The sequence below is a fragment of the Artibeus jamaicensis genome, unplaced genomic scaffold, assembly GCF_021234435.1.
Source record: "Artibeus jamaicensis isolate MK-2021 breed Jamaican fruit bat unplaced genomic scaffold, CSHL_Jam_final contig_851, whole genome shotgun sequence".
Lineage (NCBI taxonomy): Eukaryota > Metazoa > Chordata > Mammalia > Chiroptera > Phyllostomidae > Artibeus > Artibeus jamaicensis.
The window spans coordinates 12,156,511-12,180,561 of NW_026521986.1; the positions used below are offsets into that span (position 1 = coordinate 12,156,511).

Consider the following 24,051-nt stretch of genomic DNA (forward strand, 5'->3'; position numbering starts at 1 on the left):
GTCAGCAGGAGTCCATGGCCCAGGCCAGGCTGCGCTGCTCTAGTAGAGGAAATATCTCGAGTAATTTCATTCTGAAGTCCCCAGCGGGAGGGTGAATCCCTCACCTCCCACCACAGACAGACCGTGCACACAGTGTCCTTGTCACAGCTTTGGACTAGTGGCTCTGACCACAGGCAGCACGGCCTTTAAAACATAAACCCCCTTTGGTCAAAATGGAGTTTCTAAGAAGGCATTAAACCTTGGCTAACTCACACTAGAAAGGGGTCACAGAAATCATTTGGGAGTCCCTGCCTGCCAAGCACTGCTCTCCAGTGGTAATTTATGTCACATTATGCGTTTTAGGTCTCCCAGCGTGGCTGAGGAATAGGCAGGGCAAGCAGTACTATCTGCATTTCACAGGTGGGCAAACTCAGGTTCAGAGGTTGAGTGACTTGCCCAAGGTCACACAACTACTCAACGCCAGAGGCAAAACTAAAACTCTCATTATCCACGTGCACCCTATGATTCTGGCTCATTTTCTGGAGCTCAAAGGAAGACCAATATGAAGTTTAATATCACCTTCTTTTTTCCAGTGCAGAAGGTGATACTTGTGACTATGTCTGCTCGAGTGCCCTGAAAGTGCTGTCTGGCTCTGCTAGCCCCGCCTTCCAGATGGGGAAACTGAGCTCTCTGGGGAAGGTGGGGGGGTCATCCTGCAGGGAGTGAAGGTGAGAAGGGAACTCTGGGCCTTCCTGCTCTCCGCCCAGAGCCTGACCACTCCCACCACAGTGGCAGGGTACAGCGCCCTCCTCGTCTGCAAGGCTCATTCCCACCTGGACAGCTTCGGAGGGCAGCCGGCATGGCTGGAGGTGGGCCAGGGCCGCCCCCCCCCCCGCCGCCCCGCATCTGCTTTTAGGTGGGGACAGATCTGCACACACTCCAATGAGGGCCCATCAAGTAGTAGGGCCACAGTTCTGGGTTTCAGATTTGCATTTTTAACTTTTAAGCCATTGTTGTATTTGGGAATATCTTGGTAACTTTTTTCCTAAAATTAAGTGGAAGTGACTTTCAAAACTAGTACTCGGCCTTCCAGGACACCCCACTCTGGGTCTGGGGATGGGAGATAGAGAGCCAGAGCAGCGGGAGAACGTGTCCCTCTGATGTGATGCCCCTCCTGAGTAAACAAACAGTGTGGCAACACAGTGCAGGAGCAGCAGCAGTTCGCCAAACCCGCCCTGGGCCTCCAGCATCCAGAACAGGTTTGCCAACCAGCAGGGGGAAGGGACTGTCTTATGAAAAAGACGAAATCCCATCTGGACAGAGCCCTTTAAATGAGATCATTACGTATGCGTGTAACGCACTCCAAGGCCACAAGCCCCTGCAGCAGAGTGACCCCTGTTTCTTGCCACAGGTCATTCGGCAAAGAACTGAGGGAGACCAACACAGCTTGGCTCCACGCCAGGTGGCCGTGGGTCCACTGGCCAAGAGCAATTAGCCGGGGAGGAAGGTTCTCGCCAAGTTGCAGAGTGAACGCTGCAGCGGGCTGAAGTGGCCCAGCTAGCCCCCCGCCTGCAGGTCTCCAGGGGCTTCTTCAGGAGCTGAAGGGCTAAAAATAACCTCGGCCTTTGTAGTAAGCAGCCGGACCACAGAGATGGCGCTGACTTCAGGGAAGCCGAGCATGCGCAAGGGTCCCACTCACCGAGACCTGCCCTTTGGGCAAATGATTTTTCCAGAAATGTGTCAGTTATTGTGTGCTGCTGCTGTTGCCACTGCTACTGAGATTCAAAGACAGCCCGATCTGCTCCGGCCCACGGGGCTGACTTCCCGCACAGACTTCTCACAATCTGAGCCTTCCCACCTCTTTCTTCTCTGATACATTAAAAAAAATTTAAAAAAAAAAAAAGGCAAGCATCCATCCTACACTGGCGAGCTTAGGAGACAAAAGCAGCCCTCAAGCAGAGGGTGCTGCGTTGCTTGCTCATAAATGATCACATCCCCCCAATTGTTTGTTCAGGTAACAATTATCTCTCCGCCCTCCTAAAATTTCCAGTCAGGTCTCAGTAGACAAGGGCAGACATATACTTCGTGGAAGGAAGAAACTACTTGAGAAAGAATTCACAGCGTCATCAATACTGAAGAGCCTCTCAGAGCTGCAGTCCTTTCCACGGACATTTGGGGTTTTGACTGGGCAGTCCTCTCCACTCACCTTCCTGGTTCCTGAGTGCCGCCAGGGAAAGCCCAAGACCCAGGCTGGGTGGAAGGCAGAGTCGCAACACCTTTCTCTGCCCAGAGGCTGGGGCCCATCTCACCTCGGGGGTGCTCCAGTTCTGAAGGCGAAGGGACAGCACAGCCTGGTCCCCTGAAAAACCACTCCTGGTGGGTCACAAATACTTATCGGCCACTGCAGGGCCTCAGAACTATCTTTGAAATGTCTCCTCCCACCCCTCAGCGCCTCTGCTTCCCTCCCAGACCCATCAGGAGACCGCCCTGGCTATGGTACCACTGGCTATCAGCTGGGGGTCCAGAACGCAGCTCTTCCTCTTCTCAGAGACCACGGAACAAGGAGCCATTTTCACTGTCAAGATGGCCTCCAGGCTCTGAGCCTAGAAGTTTCCAGGGAGGCTTCTAATAAATAACAACTTCTTTACGGCCCTTTGTTCCTCTGCTGATTTCAGGATGAACAGTCCACGCTGGAAGCAGGAGGCTGTGAGTAAGTTTCTTAGAACACAACGGACAGAAAACACCAGACTACACGTGAATAACGGATGCATGGTCACAAAACGCCATCCCTTATGATGGGTGCCAGTGAGGGCTGCAGGGCCAGGGCAAACGGGAGAGGGTTCCACAGGGCTGGGGCACTCGGGCTGCCCTTCACAAGGGCGAGACCCTTCCGGGAGAAGCAGGGAGGGGCTGGCTGGAGTGTGGGAGCCTGTGGGGGGTGGGGTACGCAGGTCCTCGCCCGCCTGACCCCACATTTCCAGGCCCTCTGTGATCACTGGTTTTCCTTACAGGTGGTCTGTCTGCAAACAGGGGAGCAGGGGCTCGATCTGGACTGAACTGGGCTCTGGCTGGACCTCTCCAGCAGCGAGTCACCTGCTGTGAGCTGGCGGCCTAGGCTTGGCAGCCGAAGGCTGAGGCTTTTTCTTTGAGCAGTTCCCAGCATAAGTGGCAGCTCCAGCTTCCTGCAGGAAACAAGACGGCATCACTAGCAGCATCACTCCCAAGCCTCCAGCCCCACTCCTGAGGCCCTAACTTCTTGTAAGCCCTGTTTCCTTTTGACTTTCACAATTCAGAGACCAAGTCCCAATCCTGAAAACATGCTGGAGTCTGCAGCTCAGCAGCCAGTAAGTGCAGCTCAGAAAACAGTAAGTGCTCAGAGATGATTGGCTGAACTGCCGTCCGGGGCCTCCCTCCTGGATCGCGCCTTTAACCAGCACCTCGGGGCCTGGGCCCATTCCCCTGGAAGCTCACACCTCCTGCCACCTCAGCCATGTGTCTGGGAAACATCCCGTCGGTCCTCAAGTTGAAATTTCAGCTGGATGAACTGTGCCTCAGCTTTCTCATCTATAAAATGGTAGCGGTCGTACCTACCTCGTAGGGTTGTGATGATTAAATGAGACAAGATATGAAAAGCCCTTAGCACAAGGACTGCACCATTGTGAGGGCGCAGTAAGTGGTAGTGGTAGCTGCTCTTGTGAGTGTCCATCTCATCGCCATTACCTTCTGGGGGCTCAGCCACAGGGGGATTCAAACAGTACATGTGGTAGCCACGGTCACAGTCGTCACAGAACAGTAGCTGGTCCTGGTGGAATACAGAGTAGGTGGTGAGGAGGAGAAACAGACTCAATTATTTAAGGCCAACATCCAGGCCCTACCTACCCCACCTGCTTTATTTCCACAGATCGACCCCTGCCCCTTCCCAGAACCCGTTCAGAGTCTCCACTGTCCCCTGAACATGCCCTGTGCTTTGCCCACACCTGGACCTTCACTGTCTGCCTCCCCAGCTATGCAAATCCTACCCTTACTTTAGAATTCTGCTCAAATCATACCTCCTCCAAGAAGCCTTTCTTGACTACCACCTCACATCTAAGCTAAAAGAAATTCATTATTCTTCTGAACACCCACAGCCAGTTACCCTGATTCTGTAAGGGCAGAAATCTAAATTTATGCATTTCTATATTCCCATGAAGATTGCCTAGTAGAAGAAAGTACTTAATGCATTTGAAGATTTTACTTGAATTCCTCTGAACATCACACCTTCCATCTATGAAACACACAAGGACCATTCATTCTTGGTGGTAACACCTGTGACACCTCAGGACCATTTTAAGGTTTCATTATGCAAAGGCAGAGAAATGCAAATGAAGTCGTTCTTCAGCTCCCCAAAACCTCAGGAGCTGGAGGCTGGAGCCCAGGTGCGAACAGGACCCTCCAGCTGTGATGTACGTCCAAGGACACAGCTTGCACCTTTGCTCCTGCAGGTCCCTCTGCCTGGAGGCTCTCCCAGGCCCCAAACCCTTCTCTTCTGGACCATTCCCTACCCATCTTCCAAGTCTTCAAACCCTTACCTCCCACAAAGACACCACTAATCGACTTCAACTGGAAGTTCTCTATGCCCACTTATGCCCCATAGTACTTTTCGTTTCTTATGACACTTTATTGCATTTTCCTCTACATTACCAAGCCTGGTATGTGGCAGACTCCTAACTATCCTATTGAATAGTTCATTTGGAACATGCCTCTTTTGTCCACTCCTTTAGGGTCTGTAAGGCCCTAGGGCAGAGCCTTGTCTTACATCCCTGTATCTCCTGCAGAACTTCCTTGCACATAGAAGCTCCTCAGTACATGTCTGTGATCTGGTCCCCATTCTCCAGGCTCAGTTCTGTTCTATTCAGTGATCTTTGGACCTGCTTTCATAGCTTATAAGACATTTGCAAAATAGTTTTGTATCAAGTCTCACCTTGGCACCCACCAGTGCAGAGATCCTGGAAAAAAAATAGATACAGAAGTTGGAAACCCCGGTGAGCAAGCAGTGAGGAGGGAGATATCATGAAAGGCCTTTTGTATCATGCCAAGACTCTTCAGTGGGGCAGTAAGAAGCTTTTGAAGAGTTAGAATAGGAGTGACATAGTTAGACTTGCAACTTAGAAAGACCTCACTAGCTACTGTGCAAAAATAGATACCCAGGTGGAGAGAGGTTGCTTCTAGAGGCCAGAGACCAGTTAAGAAGAGGCTAAGCCATCCAGGTGAGAAACGATGGAGGCCTGGACTGGGACTGTGGCATAGGGGAAGACGCAGGATCTTGCTTCTATTTAAGAATGAATGATTAGATGTGGAGAGCGGTAAGAAAGAAATCAAGAATATCTCCTGGGTTGTGACGTGGACAGCAAACCAGCTGCCCACTGGGCATGGACACAGAAGCAGACCTGCGGAAAAAGAGGGCGACCTCAGCTGCAGACAGGTTCCACAGATCTACAGATCACCTGGGAGGGCTGCCCTAGAGGCACAAGGGGATCAGGAAAGAGGCGTGGGCATGAGAGATGGATGTGGGAGTCATTTGGGATTAAACAGCAAGGATGGTCCTGGGAGAGGAAGCCCAGGGTGTGTGAGAGATGTCCTTGAACTTGTGCTCATGGAGCAGTGTCCATGAACTCCTTGAAATTATATTCACAACTCTGTATATAGGTAGGAATAAATGTATATTTTCCTGAGGAAAGAGTAAATCCACAGCTTTCATTGAAAAGCTACTTCTGAAAAATCAAGGACTCATAAAAGTTACTGAGAAAAAGGCCAAGAATAGACCCTTGGGGAACACTACTTCAAGGGAAAGGGAGGGGAAAAAAGAGACTGAGGCGCACTCAGAGAAGTAGAATGAAAACAGGACAGTATGGTTCACACCAAAAAAAAAAGTTACACCATGACTGGCAAGCAGAAGTAAGCTATTTGACAGTATGATTCAGGGATAATATGAGGAGAAGGAAATTAGGATGAGGACAGAACACAGGGAGAGACTTATCAAAACAGTATTAACATCCCAAAGACACTGAGACCCCCACTGCAGTGTTGACACGAGACACGAGAAGGGAGAACACCCAGAGTGAACTTTCCTACAGGGAAGCCAGGCCTCTGTGGGTTTAAATGTGTTCTGCGTGGGGCTGATCGTTGTCCAGAACCCTATCTTCTTTCCTGTCTGCTTTTCAGGATAGTTGCCTGTCAGAACTACCAAGAACCCTAACTCACGCTACCCTCCATGAGAGACACAGTTTAAGGACCTCTTACTCCCAAGTATGCGAGAACCAGGACCCGCCCACGGCCACAGTTCCAGAAGCTTCAAACCCCACTCTGGGATGCACAGCATAAACCCCTGACTGTGCGAGAGGAACCCTACTGCCCAGGCAGCCTTACTCCTTTAGATCTGCCCCTGAGGCTCTGCTAAGTCAACGAAACACCTCAGCCTTACTGCCATTTGTAAAGCCAGGCACCAGAATCAACCCACAGGGCCAGCAGTAAGTAAGAGACTGACTGAGCAGGAAAAAGGATTATGTCTGTATGTTGCTATGGAGTAATCTCCAGGATTTTCAGTGCAAAAGCAAAATGAAGAAAATACGTCTCTCACCATTTTCTACCAAAGTGCATCCATTTTCTTATAGCTGCATATGCACATACATATGCTTACATTAAAACACATTGGAAAGATAAAACATAATTTTTGAAAATGGTTACCTATAAGCAAAATGAGAGGATAGTGTAGAACAGGCAGGGGTAGAAGCTAGGTTTTGTTAAAATACTATTTATTTTATAAATTTGAATTGGAACCAGTAAATATTTTACATAGTCATAACACAAAATTCACATTGTAATTGCCCTACAAACCAAAGAAAAATGAAATAAAATCATCTAATTATGTATCATTTGGTGGTATAACATGTAGAAAGAACTATTCCAAGTGACTTTTTAAATTAAATGTACTGGGGTGACACTGGTTCATAAGATCACACAGGTTTCAAGTGTATGTTTCTATGAGACTCAATCTGTACTTTGCACTGTGTGCCCACCACCCACGGTCAGGTCCTCACCCTTTACTACCCACCACCCCCAAGTGACTTTAAAATAAGTCGTTTGACTGTACATCCTTAGTCAAATGTATCTTAGGACAAAAATAAGGGCAAATATGTGTGTGTGTGTGTGTGTGTGTGTGTGTGTGTACCGTATTTTGCTGTGTATAATGTGTACTTTTTTGCCCAAAATTTTTAAGGGAAAAATGTGCACTATACATGGGTAGTTCTAATTCTGTATCTATATGTGTTTTTGATTTTTTTATTTATGCTTATCCATTAAAAGTTTAACCCTAGAAAGCAATAATACCCATATGCAAAATAATACCCTAGAATATGATTATCAGTTTTGTTTATAAATATAGATAAATAAAAAATTGAATTAAAAAACTAAAACTGAAGATTTTTCTTCCTGAAAGTTTGGGCCAAAAATGTGGGTGCACATTATATATGGCAAAATGCAGTATTCGGACAATTCAGAAGGCTGCATCTGTGGGCAAACAGTGATTGGCAGCTTTATCACAATAATGTGCCCACTCAGGCATCATGTCTCGTGCAGAGTTTTTTGGTAAAACATCAAATCACCCAGGTGACTCAGTCCTCCTACAGCCAAGATTTAACACCCTGTGACTTTGGCTTTTCCCAAAACTGAAATCACCTTTAAAAGGGAAGAGATTTAAGACCATCAATGAGATTCAGGCAAACACAATGCGGCAGCCGATGGTGATTAGGAGAACTGTGTGAGGTCCCAAGGTGCCTACTTTGAAGGGGACTGAGGTGTCACTGTCCTGTGTACAATGTTTCTTGTATCTTGCATCTTCTTCTATAAATGTCTCTATATTTTATATTACCTGACTGGATACCTTCTGGATAGACCTTGTATATTTAATGCCATTTTATTATTCATATTTTTTTATCTGTTTTCTTCTTCTTAAAAAAAACCCTTTAACATCTCATAAATACTGTTTTGGTGGTGATGAGCTCCTGTAGCTTTTCTTGTCTAGGAGCCTCTTTATCTGTCCTTCAGTTCTAAATTATAACTTTGCTAGTTAGAGTAATCTTTGTTGTAGGTTCTTGCTTTTCATCACTTTGGATATTTCTTGCCAATCATTTCTGGCCTGCAAAGTTTCTGCTGAGAAATCAGCTCACAGTCTTAAGAGAGCTTTCTTGTGGGTAACAAACTGCTTTTCTCTTGCTGCTTTTAACAGTCTCTCTTTGCCTTTAACCTTTGGCCTTTTAAGTATAGTATGTCTTGGTGTGGGCCTCTTTGGGATTATCTTGTTTGGAACTCTCTGGACTTTCTGGACTTGTATGTCTATTTCTTTCACCAGATTAAGTAAGTTTTCCATCATTATTTCTTCACATTGGCTTTCAATTCCTTGCTCTCTCTCTTTTCCTTCCAGTACCCCCGAGATGTGAATGTTGGCACACTTGAAGTTGTCCCAGAGGTTCCTTATACTACCCTCATTTTTTTTAAATTCTCTTTTTTCTTTTTGCTGTTCTGATAGAGTGTTCTTTTGTTCCCTTATATTCCAAATCACTGATTTGACTCTTGGCTTCATCTATTCTACTGTTGAGTCCCTAAAAATTATTCTTCATTTCAGTTAGTGTATCTTCATTTCTGCATGTTTCTTTTTTATGGTTTCCCTGTCCTTTTTTTATGCTATTAAAGTTCTCACTGAGTTCACTGAGCATACTTATAGTGTTTTGAAGTCTGCATCTAGTAGATTGCTTGTCTCCATTTCTTTTTTCTGGAGTTTTCTTCTGTTCTTTCATGTGGGGATATGTTTGTTTCCTCATTTCAGTAGCCTTCCTGTGTTTGTTTCTATGTATTGGGTAGAGCTGCTATGTCTTGCAGGGTTGGTGGAGTGGCCTGATGTAATAGGTGCCCTATAGAGTCCAGTGGCACAGCTTTGCCATTCACCAGAGCTAGGCACTCAAGGTGTGCCTCCCCTCCTACCCTACAGGCTCTGTACACCCTCCTGTTGTAGTTGAGCTTTGATTTCTGTTGCCACATCAATAGGAAGGATTTACCTTTGGGCTCATCAGCTGCAAGGACTGGCTGCAACCACCAGTCACCACAGACTATCAGCTATGCAGGGGCCCACCCCACAGAATAGGACTTACTTCATCGGGGCTCTGATGCCCACTGAGTCTGCCCTTGGAGTGTATCACTTTTGGAGGTGGTTGGGTGGTGCTTCAACATGGTCTGAAGCTGTGCACTGAATGGGTCTGGGGCCTCCCAGGAGGTGCAGACCCAGGTCTGTCACTGCCCGAGTTCTGCTTGGGGCCATGCAGCCTTAGCTACAAAGCAATCTGCAGATGGCTACTTGTGCTGGGCTTGGAGGTGGACAAGAGAGGCCACACCATGAGCAAAGGCCAGCTGCTGCTAGTGCCAGGCCTGGGGCCACTTAGCAAAAGGTACAGGGCATGCCAAAATCAGATGCTACTTGTTTGAGAGATTTTAGGAAAGTCTGAAGCATGTGCCAAGAGAAGCCACATGTATGGAAAAGCCAATGGAAATAGCTTGGGTGGGCCTACAAATTGGGAGGGGTGGGCTCTCAGGGAGTCACCAGGGCAAGGTGAACAGTGATAGCCAGGTTGACAGAGACTCAGATACAGCACCAACCTGACCACTCTCTTTGGGGAAGGCTCAGAAAAGGAGAAATGGACTCTGCCAGCTCTTTTGTCTAATAGAAGGCTGCACCTTCAGTCTTGGGTCCCAATGCCAGACAATTCAATTCCCCCCCCAATGTCTCCGTTGCCTTTGGAGCTGCTGCCACAGCATGAGAGCTCACAGTGAGTGAATCTGAGTAAGTATGTGCATGGGCCCTTTAAGAGGAACTGTCTGGGAACCAGAAGCCTTTCATCCCTTTCAGCCACACCTCCTGCTTATTGTCACAGCCAGAAGTTATGGGGAGTTTTCTTCCTGGCACTGGAACGCTGGGCTAGGAGACTGGTTTAGGGGTGAGATACCTCGTTCCTCAGCAAAAACCTCCACAGCTGAAATAGCCCTCCCAGTTTTCATTCACCATAGATGGGTGTGTGACCAGCCCATTCCGTGTCTCCACCCCTCCTACCAGTCTCCATGTGGCTTCTTCTTCATATCCTTAGTTGTAGGACTTCTGTTCAGTTAGACTTTAGGCAATTCTGCATGATGATTGTTCAGGAATTTAGTTGTAATTCTGATGTGGTTGTGGGAGGATGTGAGTACCGTGTACACCTACATTGCTATCTTGACCAGAGCTGTCAGGTCTTCTTGATGTCTTTTTGATGGTTCCTCTGTTTCTTTGTCTTTCATGACCTTGACACTTCTGAAGAACCCAAGCCAGTGATTTTATAAAATGTCACTCGATTTGACTTTGTCTGATATTTTTTTCATCAGAAGATTGAGGATGTGCATGTATTTGGCAAGAAAACTACAAAAGAAATGTTATGCTTTCTCAGTGCATCATATCAGGGGCACTGATACCAATATATCTTATTACTAGTAATTTTACTCTGATCATACAGTTAAGGTTAGTGTCTGCCAGTTTCTCCACTGTAAAGTTATGACTTTTGCCCTGGCTGGCGTGGCTCAGTGGATTGAATGCCAGTCTGCAAACCAAAGGGTCGCCAGTTCAATTCCCAATCAAGGCACATGCCTGGGTTACAGATCAGCTCCCCAGTAGGGGGCACTGGAGAGGTAACCACACACTGATGTTTCTCTCCTCTTTCTCCCTCCCCCCTCTAAAAATTATATAAACAAAATCTTTAAAAAAGCAAAAATAAAGCTATGACTTTTCTCTTTGTAATATATTAATAAGTAAGCTTGTGGGAGAGATACCTTGAGATTATGTAAATTTCGGTTTCTCATCTTACTTCTGTTTACTGATTTTAGCATCAATTGATATTCTTGCTTACAACAACCATAACTGTGATATTTGCCTATTAGTGATTTCCCTCTTCCCTCTACATTTTATTAATTGGAATTCTGCTCTAAGGGAGAGTTTATTTCTTCACCACTTACTTATACATTTTCAAATTTAAAAAATATCAGTATGTACATTTATTTTGTTCTTTGAGTTATAATCCAATATTATCATTATTTACTTTGTTGCTCCAGTTGTCCCATGTTTGGTCATTAGGATTTCCTTCAAGTGGTTCCTATGTCCTTCAGATTTGCTGTATCAATTTCTGAGCCCTTCCTCACTTTCTAGTACCACAGTACGCCCCAGGCTCTACTTGTACAGGAGAAAGCAAAAGTAAGTTTACAGCTGTGAGTCACAAAAGAGTTTATTCTTGTATTATTATTTATTCATTAAGTATTATGTGATTTATTGTTATTATTATTAACCTGCTTTTGCCCATCCCCCTGCATTCTCCTAGTCCAGCCCCGGCACCAGCCATTTCTCCATGGATGCCTGGTTCCTTTTATTGGAGAATAGTGCAGTTGACCCTTGAACCATACATATTTGAAATATGTGGGACCACTTATACATAGATTCTTCTCAATACATATTATAAATGTATTTTCTCTTCCTTATGATATTTCTTAGTAATATATTCTTTTCTCTAGCTTACTTTATGGTAATAATGCAATAAGTAATATATATAATAAACAAAGTATGTGTTAATTGACTCTGTTACTGGTAAGATTTCTGGTCAATGGTAGGCTATTAGTAGTTAAGATTTGGGTGAGTAAAAGTCATACAGTGGATTTTTGAGTACATGGGAGAGGGGGGTTGGCATCCCTAATCCTGCATTGTTGTTCAAAGGTCAACTACAGAGAGACTGCTAGCCAAGATGGAGGCATAGGTAGATACACGTTGCCTCCTCGCACAACCAATAGGACAACAAATTTAAAAACAAAATGTAACCAGAACTGCCAGAAAATTGAACTGTACAGAAGTCCAACAACCAAGGAGTTAAAAGAAGAAACATTCATCCAGGCCGGTAGGAGGGGTGGAGATGGGCAATTGGGATAAGAAGAGGACCAGCAGCAAGGCAGCAACTGGAGGGCTGGGGCAGGCAAGGCAGCAGCTGGCAGACTGGGTGGTCCCACATTTGTGTGCAGATAAACCAGGAGGAACAACTGGAAAGTGAGACAGACTGCAAAACCCAGGGTTCCAGTGTGGGAAAATAAAGCCTCAAAACCTCTGACAGTAAAAATCCGTGGGGGTCACAGCATCAGGAAAAACTCCCAGCTTCACAGGAGAGTTCTTTGGAGAGACTCACAGGGTCCCAGAACTTACACAAAGTTACACATCAGGGAATCAGCACCAGAAGGGCCCAATTCGCTTGTGGGTAGTGGGGGAAGTGACTGAAAGCCAGGCGAGAGCCAAGCAACTGGCATTGTTGACCCCATCCCACATACAGTGCCACAATGCAGTGACATGGATTGTCCTACCCTGGTGAATACCTCAAGCTCCGCCCCTTACTACATAACAGGTGTGCTGAGACAAAAAAAAAATTATATATATATATATATATATATCCCAAATGAAAGAACAGATCAAAGCCTCAAAAATAGAACTAAGTGATGAAGAGACAGACAACATATCAGATGCAGAGTTCAAAACACTGGTAATCAGGATGCTCAAAGAACTGGTTGAGTATGGTCACAAAATAGAGGAAAAAGTAAAGACTATGAAAAGTGAAATAAAGGAAAATATAGAGGGAACCAATAGTGAAGGGATGCAAACTGGGACTCAAATCAACAATGTGGAGTAGGAAGAAATAAACATTCAACCAGAACACAATGAAAAAACTAGAATTCAAAAAAATGAGAAGCTTAGGAACCTCCAGGTCATCTTTAAACATTCTGAATCATAGGGGTGCCAGAAGGAACACAGGAAGAGCAAGAAATTGAAAGCTTATTTGAAAAAATAATAAAGAGAACTTCCCCAATCTGGCAAAGAAAATAGACTTCCAGTAAGTCCAGGAAGGTCAGAGAGTCCCAAAGACGTTGGACCCAAGGAAGCACACACCAAGGCACATCATAATTACATTACCCAAGATTAAAGATAAGGAGAGAATCTTAAAAGCAGCAAGAGAAAAGGAAACAGTTACTTACAAAGTAGTTCCCATAAGACTGTCAGCTGATTTCTCAAAGGAAACCTTGCAGGCAAGAAGGGGCTGGAAAGAAGTATTCCAAGTCATGAATGACAAGAACCTATATCCAAGATCACTCTATCCAGCAAAGCTTTCATTTGGAAGAGGAGAGCAGATAAAGTGCTCCCCAGATAAGGTCAAGTTAAAGGAGTTCATGATCACCAAGCCCTTATTATATGAAATGTTAAAGGGACTTATCTTAAGAAAAAGAAGATGATCAAAAATATGAACAGTAAGCCCTGGCTGGGGTGGCTCAGTGGATTGAGCACTGGCCTGCAAAGCAAAGGGTTGCTGGTTTGATTCCCAGTCAGGGCACATGCCTGGGTTTTGGGCCAGGACCCCAGCAGGGGGCATGCATACATTGTTGTTTCTCTCCCTCCTTTCCTCTCTCTCTAAAAATAAATAAAGTCTTTAAAACAACAGTAAAATGACAAGAAACTCACAACTACCAGTAACTGAACCTAAAAAAAAACAAAAAACAAAAACAAATTAAGCAAACAACTAGAACAAGGAACATAATTACAGAAATGGAAATCACATGGAGGGTTATCAGTGGGGAGAGGGAGGGAGGAGAATAGGGAAAAAGGTACAGGGAATAAGAAGCATAAATGGTAGGTAGAAAATAGGGGAAGTTAAGAATTGTATGGGAAATGGAGAAGCCAAAGAACTTATATGTATGACCCATAGACATGAACTATGGGGGGAATGCTAGTGAAAGGAGGGGTGCAGGGCAGAGGGGAATGAAGGGGAGATAAAAATGTGACAGCTGTAATAGCATAATCAATAAAATATATTTTTAAAAAGAGCTGGGTGACAAAACAATTTAAAAGGTCAACTGTACTTAGAAACCAGTATCTGGGTTGTCACTGCATCTGGGCCCTCCCAGCCAACAGAGTTAGGAAGTAATAAACGTGGAGGTATGCATGCACACATCTATATTTATTTTTGTTTCTATCATATATGTATATACATACAGATACTATAGGTATATATGTAAATATGTGTAGTATATTATATTAAAAATCATAAATTCCTACTACTACCCACTATTTCAACCCAAAACCATCAGGTTCAGCTTAGCCTTCCCCTTCATTTAAATATTTTTTCTCTGACACTGAGAAACCTGACCCTCATTATTCACAATACATATTAGTTCAGACCTGTACACATGTAAAGTAGTTTCAGAATGACTAATTCACATGCCTGTGACAAACAAATTTATTCACTAGAGTACAAAATTTGTATAGCTATTTCTGTTTTTAGCCCTAAAATACACAAACACTACTTTCCAAAGGTACTTAAGTTAGTTCTTTCCTACCCCACCCTTCAGTTGGTTTTGTTATCTATTTATGTTACAGGTAGGGTCACTTGTCACTGTTCGGATTCCGTTTTCGGGTCTCCCCACATCCTGGTTGTTTCTCAGTATGTATCGGTCATAAGGCCTGTGAGACAACACCCCGGTTCTCAGACGCGGAGCTGTGCAGAAAGGCATTCTCAGAGAAGCGTCCCCCCCTTATCCATCCTATCCCCCCAACTTCCTCATTCTTTCTACCCCATTCCCACTCACTCACTGATTATCACTCTTATAGATAACCAATCTCTTTAGCTTCTTATTTATACTTTCTGTATTTCTTTTACACAAATGAACAGCTATATGGCTCTTTTCTTATGCCTTTCCTACAAAAATGGCAGATTATAGATATATTTTTACTCTGCTTTTTTCATTTAACGATATGTCCTAGAAATCACACCATATTAATTCACAAAGATTGGCCTCGGGTTTTTTAACAGCTGCATAGTACTCCATTGTGTGGCCGTTCCATCCTTATTCGACCATTCTACATATGAGCATTTAGGCTGTTTCCAATATTTTGGAAGTATAAACCGTGCAAACATGAATAACCTCCTGCAGGTGTATTTTCATAGTGTCACGGGTACACTCCTATCTTTAGTGTGGATTCCTACGGTGAGACTGGTAAGTCAACAGGTAACTGTGTAGGAGCCATGTTAGGTATTGTTAAATTTCCCTCCAGAAGAGTTGTATCACTTTGCATTCCCACTGACAATGCATGAAGGTATGAGTTTTCCCACAGTTTCATCAGTGGAATGTATTGTAATACTTTTTAAGTTTTTTCAATTTAAAGGAAAGCAATGGAACCTCCATATTGTTTTAATCCGAATTTCTTTATAGGTACATTTGAATTGTTGTTTGTTTGTTTGTTTGTTTGTTTGACAATGCTGGGACCATTTACGCACCTTTTAGGAACTGTCTTCCATGTCTTCCCCCATTCTCTGTCAGGCTTCTGGTCTCTTGTCCCTCGAATGTTAAGAGTTCTTTATATATTAGGGATATTAGACTTGTATCTATGGTTTATGATGCAAGTATTTTCTCCCAGTTTGTCCAGTGCCCATGTACTTTACTGTGTTTTTCACTATGCAAAATTTTATGTGGTGAAATTTTTTTAATACTTTCTTTTATTGCTTCTGAACTTTGAGTCACAGAAAATCTTTCCTTATATTAAGATTAAAGAATTTACTCGTGTTTTCTTCTAGTACTATGATTTTACTTCTGTGTATTTAGGTCCGCAGTCCATCTGAAGACTGTTCTTTGGTAGTACGTGGACCTAATTTTGTCTTTCCCCAAATGGTCATCCTATTGCCCCCGCACCATTCATAAAAATGTCCGTGTTTCATCCAGTAATTGTACATGCATCCTTAATTCTATGAAAGATGTCCACAGGTAGCTGGGTCAATTTATGGGGTTTCTATTCTATTCCATGGGTCTAGTTGTTTATATTGTTTTAATTATAGAGGCTTTATAATATGTTGTAACATCTGGTAGGGCTAAGTTTACTCTCAAAATGTATTGTTGTCTTAGCTATTCTTGCATGCTTGCTTTTTTCATATGAACTTCAGTATCAATTTATCTAGTTCCATTTAAAAAACTGGTTTTTTCATTGGGAATTAAATTTACAAATTAACATAGGAAGAACTGACATCTTTATAATATTGACTCATTTTTTTTAGATTTTATCTATCTATTTATTTATTTATTTATTTATTTATTTATTTATTCGTTCATGCATTCATTTATTTGTAGAGAGGGGAAGGAAAGGAGAAGGGGAGAAACATCAATGTGTGGTTGCCTCTCAAGAGCCCCCTACTGGGGACCTGGCCCACAACCCAGGCATGTGCCCTACACTGGGAATTGAACCAGGGACCCTTTGGTTTGCAGGCTGGCACTCAATCCACTGAGCCACACCATCCAGGGCTATAATGTTGATTCATTCTATTCAAGCTCACACAATGTCTTTCCACTTGCTCAAGACTACCTCTGTATTTTTTTCAGAGGTGTTTTAAAATTTTCTTTATATAAGTTTTACACGTTTACTGTTAGGCTTATTTCTAAGTATTCCTTCTTTGTTGCTATTGCAAGTAGAGTTTCTCTACTATTACGTCCTCTAACTGGTTATTATTTGTGCATATGAAGGCTATTAATTTTTGCATGGTAATTTCATATCCTGCTACTTTTAATGTTTGAGTTACCTTTATCATTGATTCTCTTGGTTTCTTCAGATACACAATTATAGTTAATGAAATAGAGTTTAACTAAAAAAAAAAGAAATAGAGTTTTACTACTTGGTTACCATCTTCTGCCTGTGATTGATTTTTCTAATTGCATTAGCTAATAATCTCTCTAAAATAAATGATGAAAGCGGTAGAGGCAGTGGGCATCTTTATCTGGCTCCTGATCTTAGTAGAAATGCCTCTAGTGTTTCCCCATAAGTAAGATAATGGCCTTATTTTTAAGGTATAAAAAATGTATCATATTAAGAAAGAATCCTACAATTTCTATTTTCTTGAGTGTTGTAATCATGAATAGGTATTGAAACCACCCTGTTATTTTGAAAACTAATAAATAAAGGAAACAAATCAAGTGTTTATCCTGAATTTTTTTAAAGATTTTATTCATTTATTTTTAGAGGAGAAGGGAAGGAGAGAGGGAGAGAAATATCAATGTGTGGTTGCCTCTCGCGTGTCCCTTGCTGGGACCTGGCCTGCAACAGCATGTGCCCTGACTGGGAATCAAACCGTGACCATCTGCTTCACAGGCCCGCACTCAATCCACTGAGCTACACCAGCCAGGGCTGTCCTGCATTTTTCATATAATCTATTCCTGAGGGTAACCAAGGTCCTGGTGGTGCAACGGCCCCAAGTGTTCTGGGGTCAGAGGGGAAGGTCCCAACCGACACTTTCTTCAGAACCCAGTTGTGCAAGTCCTGCTTTCCCCTCCATGCCTCAAAGGACTCCCAGCTCCACGGATTTCTCGCTCCCGCTCCCGGGGGGAAGCCCGACACTCACATCATTCTCCGAGGTCCCACAGAGGATGCAGGATTTGCACTCTATGCACTGCCACTTGTAGGTCTTGACGGCCTCAGTCATGTTCAGGGTGAACTGCAGGCAGGTCGGGTGACCTAGGGGAAGCAGAAATGGCGGTGTTAGGGCCAGAGGGTCTGACTTGTCATTTCTCATCACAACTAACTAAAAACACATTTATGCCCAACTTGGAGGGAGGTGGAGGTTGCATATGTTGGGAAACAAACTAGGGACCTGGATGGGGCCCCACCCACACTCCCCTACCACCCACAGTTACATCAGATCAAGGCCTGAAGAGAGGATGGGCATCAACCCTTCTACCAGAGACAGATGCCATCCAAATCCTCTTGCCCTAAGAGCGTGTCCCCCTGGGGATGTAGCCAGTTATGAGGACGAAGCAGTGATCAGAGAGAGAAAGGACACTGCACAGCACACGGCACACAGAAGCACGGCGAGAGTCACCATTATCTCCCAGCCCCAGCATCAACTGTGGCAGGAGCAACACACAAAAGCTAACGGGGCCTTCTGGTCCATAGACCAGTTCCCACTGTCTCAAGGGAAGACTCTGTGAGGTTTCCAGGGGCAGAGCTCAGGGGCTCTGTGAGGCAGGGCACTGTGGTCGGAAGCATCCATGCCTGTGCCATGATTTGCTGTGTCTGTGGCCTGCACAGGGGGAAGTGGCCTGGCAGGGAGTGCTGAGAAGTGCATCATCACAGCAAAGGGGACACAATGGCCAGGTCTCTCCTAAAAGGACTGATTGCTGGCTCTAACTCCTCTCTCCATCCAAAGTATCACATTAGCCAAGCCAACAACAGGATCGGAGAGGGACATTAAGCTGTAATCTTAGAGCCCACAGCCCCAGTGGACCAATACTGAGGCCTAGCCCGCAGAGCTGGGCTCTGTTCTCAGCCATAGTTCACCCAAAAGAGAGACACCGGCAGTGAGAGAACAGCTCTGACCCACAGAAGGTGATGACCTTCGACCTTCTATTTGGCAGGGAAAGGAAACTGGGATGATGATCCCAGGTTTCCCAGTGCTGTCAATCTGCCCTGAGAACCCAAGGCAAGGCCCATTACTGACTCTGTCACAGAAGAAATGACAGCTGTGCCTGCTGCGGGGGTTCACACTTCTGCAGAGCTCCAGCCCTGCAAATCCAGCACATAGTACATTGTGTTGCCCCTTTCACACGCAGGATTATGTACTTCTAAAGAACGATGCTAGAGACAGGGGACGAGGGAGTGTGGCTAATTAGTTTCACCAGCCCAGTGCCCCACACTGGGGGTCAGGACCCCCTGTGGCACCACCACCCCTTGGCAAAGCCATGTCCCAGCACAAGGCCCCCATTTCCTCCCTTCCAAATCCTCAGGGAGCTAGTTACATCTTGGTCACTTGGGATACACACGTCTATTCCGTCAACACGAGGACCCTTCAAGTCTGGACTCCACAAACACACACCACGCTGTTATCTCAGAGAGTAAGAGTGGGCATGGGAAGGACTCGTTGATGGGGGAAGGGGAGCCACTTAGCAAAGAGCAGGCAGAAATATCGAGGAGAGCGCTGATCTGAAAGCTTTTCAAGGACTTCTCAGATGCCATCCAACCTAGAGACCCCCGCAGCTCTGGACTAATAACCCTCTCCAAGTGACACCTTGGCAGTGACCCCGAAGAGAAAGACGACTGGCATTAAAAGCCTGGATGAACATCCCGCTGATGCTCGTGAAAGCATCTCCGAGATCTGTCTAAAGAGAACACTGGCCAGGGCTGTCCCCTGGTCCAGTCTCTCAAAGAGAATCCTGGGATTGGAATAGGAGAGAAAATACCAGTTCGAGCTTCTGAGTGGTATGGGCCATACATGCCCAGGTTCTCCAACAGGGCCCCCTTGGGAAGGTTGTAGATGAGTCTGTAGAGCAGATACCCGTAGAAGCAAGTTGACTCTGCCCAGTTCCATGGCCTCGAGGCCACAGCCAGCCAGCTTCCAATAATAACTTGTGAATTTGTTCATTAATGAGGGTTTACTCAGCACCTGTTAGGCCAGCCATTGCACTAGACAGAAAAGATATAGTGGTGAGTAGGATACCCCAAACACCTCTAATTAGAGACAACTCAAATTAATGAAGTATACACCTATATATTTATCTACAACTGTGTGGTAGGTGCCGTTAAGGGAAATCATAATTGGCCATGAAAATAAACCATAGGCGAGCCTAACCTAGTCCAAGATGCCAAGGAAACATCTCGAGACAGGTGAAGAGTTGGCCGTGCAGGAGAGGGGAGCGTTCCAAGCAGAGACAACAGCACATGCGGGGACCCCGAGGCTCTGAGCAGCGGAGAAGCTGGGCTCACTGAAGGGAAGAGAAAGGCCACGGGCAGAGGCGTGGTGAGCAAAGGAGAAAGGCATGAAGCGGCCAGTGAGGTCATCAGAGCCAAATTACACAGGTGTTAGTAGCCCTTATTTATTAAGGCTTTGGAGCTTTGAAGTCATTAAAAGGTTTTAAGTAAAGAAGGGACTGGATCACGTTGTGTTTTTTAAGGAAGGTACTTTAGCATGAGAGATCTTTGGGGTGATGAAGCACTTCTGTATGCCGCACTGTGGTGGTGGTAATGTATACGGCAAGATTGCATAGATTATACACACATACACATAAGTGTACAGTGGGTGGGCAAGTAAAACCAATAAAATAGGAATAAGATCTGCAACTGCATCAATGTCAGTTGATTGGTTTTGATATTGAAGTAATTATGTAAGATATTAGCAGGGGAGGAAGCTGGTAGAAGGGTACATGTGACCTCTCCGTAATATATTTAATAGCTTTATAGGATGCTATAAGTATTTCAAAATAAACAGTTGAAAAGATCTTTTTATATAAGGAAAACACAAATAAAACTTAAAATCATCAAGAAGAAAGGATGGGAGGGAAGGCGGGAGGAAGAGATGGAAGGAAGGAAATAAAGAGGAAGAAAGGGAGGGAGGGAGGGAGGGAGGGAGGGAGGGAGGGAGGAAGGAAGGAAGGAAGGAAGGAAGGAAGGAAGGAAGGAAGGAAGGAAGGAAGGAAGGAAGGAAGGAAGGAAGGAAGGAAGGAAGGAAGGAAGGAAGAAGCTGGTGAGTGAAGTATCTGTGAGGGCTGGGCAATGAAGGGGGCGGGGGACATGGGGGGTGGCGGGGGTGGGGTGGTAATACAGAGATGCAAAAATTGTTGCCAGGAAACTAGTTCAGAGGCTGATCAGCTACCAAGGGAGAGACAGGATGATTAAACTAAGGTGGGGATCTGAGAAATACTAAAGATCTAACTAAGAGGACTTACCCATTGTTGGAACTGTAGGAGAATGAGAAAGGAGAGATGCTGAGCACCATTCTCACGTTTCTGACCTAAGAGGTGGGCTGCAGTGGAGCAGGGGGAAGATTCTCTCTATTAAATTTAGGAAGACTGTGGGGCTTCTGGAGAATGTGTCAGATGGACAGTTGAATACATGTGTTTAGGGCTCAAAAGAGAAGTAGGAACTATACATGTAAGGTTAGGATATCTGCTAAATAGGTGAGAATGAAATTATCTAGGAAAGTAGAAAAAAACACAAAGCAAGAAGAAAAGCAGAGAGAGAAAAATGTCTAAGACTGAGCTTCGAGGAACTCAGCTACTTAAAGCTCAAAACAAAGGACCAACAGAGAAAACCGAGACGATGGCTGGAGAGGTAAGACACCAACCAGGCAAGTATGGTGTCACGGTAGCCAAAGGAAAAATTTCGAGGAGAGGATAATGAGCCCTGTTGACTACCTCAGGGTCTTGAGTTTGTCATTGCTCAATAAAGACCCAGCGTGAGGGAGTGTTGACAGATCACAGCCAAGGCTGCCCTACCAATAACAACACCCTTCGGTAGTGTCCTGTCCCCCAGGAAGGAAGGTCAGCACGTTTCGGAGCATGACATGGAACTCAGCAGCCAGCGGAACTGCCTCCGCAGGCGAGAGTGGGATGCGGGGCTGCAGGAAGCCAACAACACTCCACGGATATTCACTGAAAGCTAATGCTGTGTTCAAGTTCTCTCAGACCACTGTGAACTCTGAAGGCATATTCTGGTGTAGTTTTAAACCAGTGAACAGTAGCAAGTGGATTCTGGAAACTCCTGTTGGAAATCTCTAAAAAAAAACTCCAAAGGCTTTCTCTATGTTCCAGTCTTGAGAAAGTCATCAGCCTCCCAAAGACCTTCAAACCCAAAGGAAGGGAATGACATTCACACACTCACACCCCGTCGTCTCCGCCAGGTCCCCCTCACCCTGCCCATAAAACACAGGACTAAGATGAGCCTCAGCTTGGACTGCAGCCTCCTTCAGCTCAGAATTCAAGACATCACTCAAGTGCAAGGGGAAAGTGAAGGATGCAACTTCTCAGTCACGGTGGCTGAGGCACAAAAAGCCAAGTCACCCAACCAGCCATTAGCAGGTACAAAAACTATGCCCAGTACTAAACCCCCCTATCTGGGCCACCAGGACAGGTTGGCTGGCTGGCTGTTGCCTGTCTCCCAAAACTGGAAAAGTTATCTACCAGCCAAAACTCTAAGAATAGGACTCTTGTCTATAGTGGAAATGACTGAAATGATACACACTGTTGGACAAAAGGAAGTTTCTAAGGAAAGAGCTAGAAGCCCATTTCTAGGTTTAACTGTTAGAACTCATTTTTGCCTGGAACTAATTCCCGAAGTCCTTAGAAGTAAAAGGATAATAGATACAGTTTTTCCAATTCAAGGGTGGTAGAAAAAAAGAGGCACATTTGTTGTAAAGCAATTTACCTGAAGTCACTTGCTACTTAAAGATCTCTTCTACAAAGTTAACCATCATTCTCTAGTGTACTTGCTTGGAAATCTGGATTTTTAAAGTACTTCTAGTTTTCTTTAAGTAAGAAATGCATGCATTGCTATTTAAAGAGCCCAATGGAGTGAGGGGAAGCAATTCTTCCCAGGCCCCCCTAGGTGAGATGATTCAACGGGACATTTATAAGATTCCAATTACCAAAATGAACTTAGAAAGTGGTGTGGTGTGTGACATCCCAGCCAGAGCATTAAAAACCAAGTTCTTCCTGAGCTGTTCCTCCAAATTTGTTCCCTCAGGAGAGTTCAGTAAATCTTCTGACTGCTTACTTAGTTGGTCCTGTAGTAAATTTGGTGTGAAGGGGCATTCTTAATCCAGCCCTAAGCAGTTCCAAAACTGGCCTCCATCCTCCCTAAAAGTTGCAACAGAAAGCATAACTGATGGCTGCCGTGTGCGGGAGAGCTCACTGTGGACAGGGCTTTCAGACGACACGGATTCAGCTTCAGGATGCTCTTTTAGCAGGCGGGGAAAAGGGAACCCTGGGGTTGTGAGGAGCTCCTCAGAAGGGAGAAGACTGTCCGAGAGGTCACTGCACGTGACACTACTGTCCCCCGGGCTCAGTGAAAAAGATAAAGCAGGCATCCAGCCCCAGTGACCGCGCCCTCACCACCCGAAGGGCACATGTGCTGTCTTTTCAGGACCCACGTGCGGAGATGCTGGAATGTTCCCAGCAGGAGAGCACACAGGATTTTGCACTATTTGAGTGAGAGGCACGGATAAATAGCCGAGCAAACGCAGTGTTAGTTTCATATTCACAGCTGCCTACTTCCACACATGCTCACACAACTGCCCACACACGAGTATTTCTAACCTTTCAGGGATGAAAATATCTGCCCTTGTTGATTAAGCTCAGTTAGAAGTTATTAACCAGTCAGTATCACTCTATAGATATTTGGTACAGCGAGAGGACACAGCTCATTTTCCACAAAGCCTGGGCAAAAAGAAATATACAAGCTGCTACGACATGTGTCTCTTACATTAAAATCCTTATTAAAAGAGTTTTTTATTTTATTATTGCCAATATTTAATTTTGACTAGACTAAGCCATCTCACTGATTAAATTAGAGCACCAGGAATGAAAACTGCATTATCTTGATAGGTGTGTGCTGAAAACATAAATAAAACAGATACAAATAGCTGTGGAACTATCACAGTCTATTATTTATTCATTGTTAAGTTGTAACCACCTAATTATATTTTATTACCTTATTTATCAACGTTGATCTCTTAAAAACTAATTTCTCAGGAAAGGGAACCTACATATGCCTGCTTCTCGGTGCAAAAGTCAAACTGTGCTTCTTGGTCTGGTGCCTGGTTTATAGAAATTACATAAAATATGTAGGATCAGTTCTAATCTGAAATAACACCAAAAACAAGTCTCAATGAGCATTCATTAGGAAATAATTTAGCTCAAATTTCTAACAGTTCTTACTCGTACACATATAAAAATTCTAATATTTACATATTGCAAAAATATACAAGACACTTTCGCTAAAGAATTTATGCAACGTGCAGTCAAATCTGAATCATCCATGCTAAGGAGTAATTTGAGGAGGAAAAAAAATATTACTAGCTGACTTGGGGAAGTCATCTCATTCCCTCAGATCCGCTCATTCTCTCTCATCTCTCCCCCCCCACTCACCTCCACTTGGAGACCCAGCTGGTCAGGTGGAGGGAAGGAGGCTCTGAG

At 44.6% G+C, this 24,051-nt stretch overlaps 1 protein-coding gene across 2 annotated transcripts in view; it reads right to left on the bottom strand.

Annotated features, from left to right (window-relative positions):
* Nucleotides 1-890: 890 nt before the first annotated feature.
* Nucleotides 891-24,051, bottom strand: part of DPF3 (double PHD fingers 3) — a 234,195-nt gene continuing 211,034 nt past the window's right edge. The window contains exons 9-11 of one of the 2 annotated variants that reach the window (XM_053673239.1): nt 17,490-17,602; nt 3,571-3,781; nt 891-3,161 (exon numbers count right to left, since the gene is read on the bottom strand). In XM_053673239.1, the coding sequence (XP_053529214.1) occupies nt 3,091-3,161; nt 3,571-3,781; nt 17,490-17,602 (395 nt within the window). In that variant the 3' untranslated portion in view covers nt 891-3,090. The remainder of the gene's footprint in view (nt 3,162-3,570; nt 3,782-17,489; nt 17,603-24,051) is intronic. The other variant, XM_037127627.2, reaches the window with a different exon arrangement.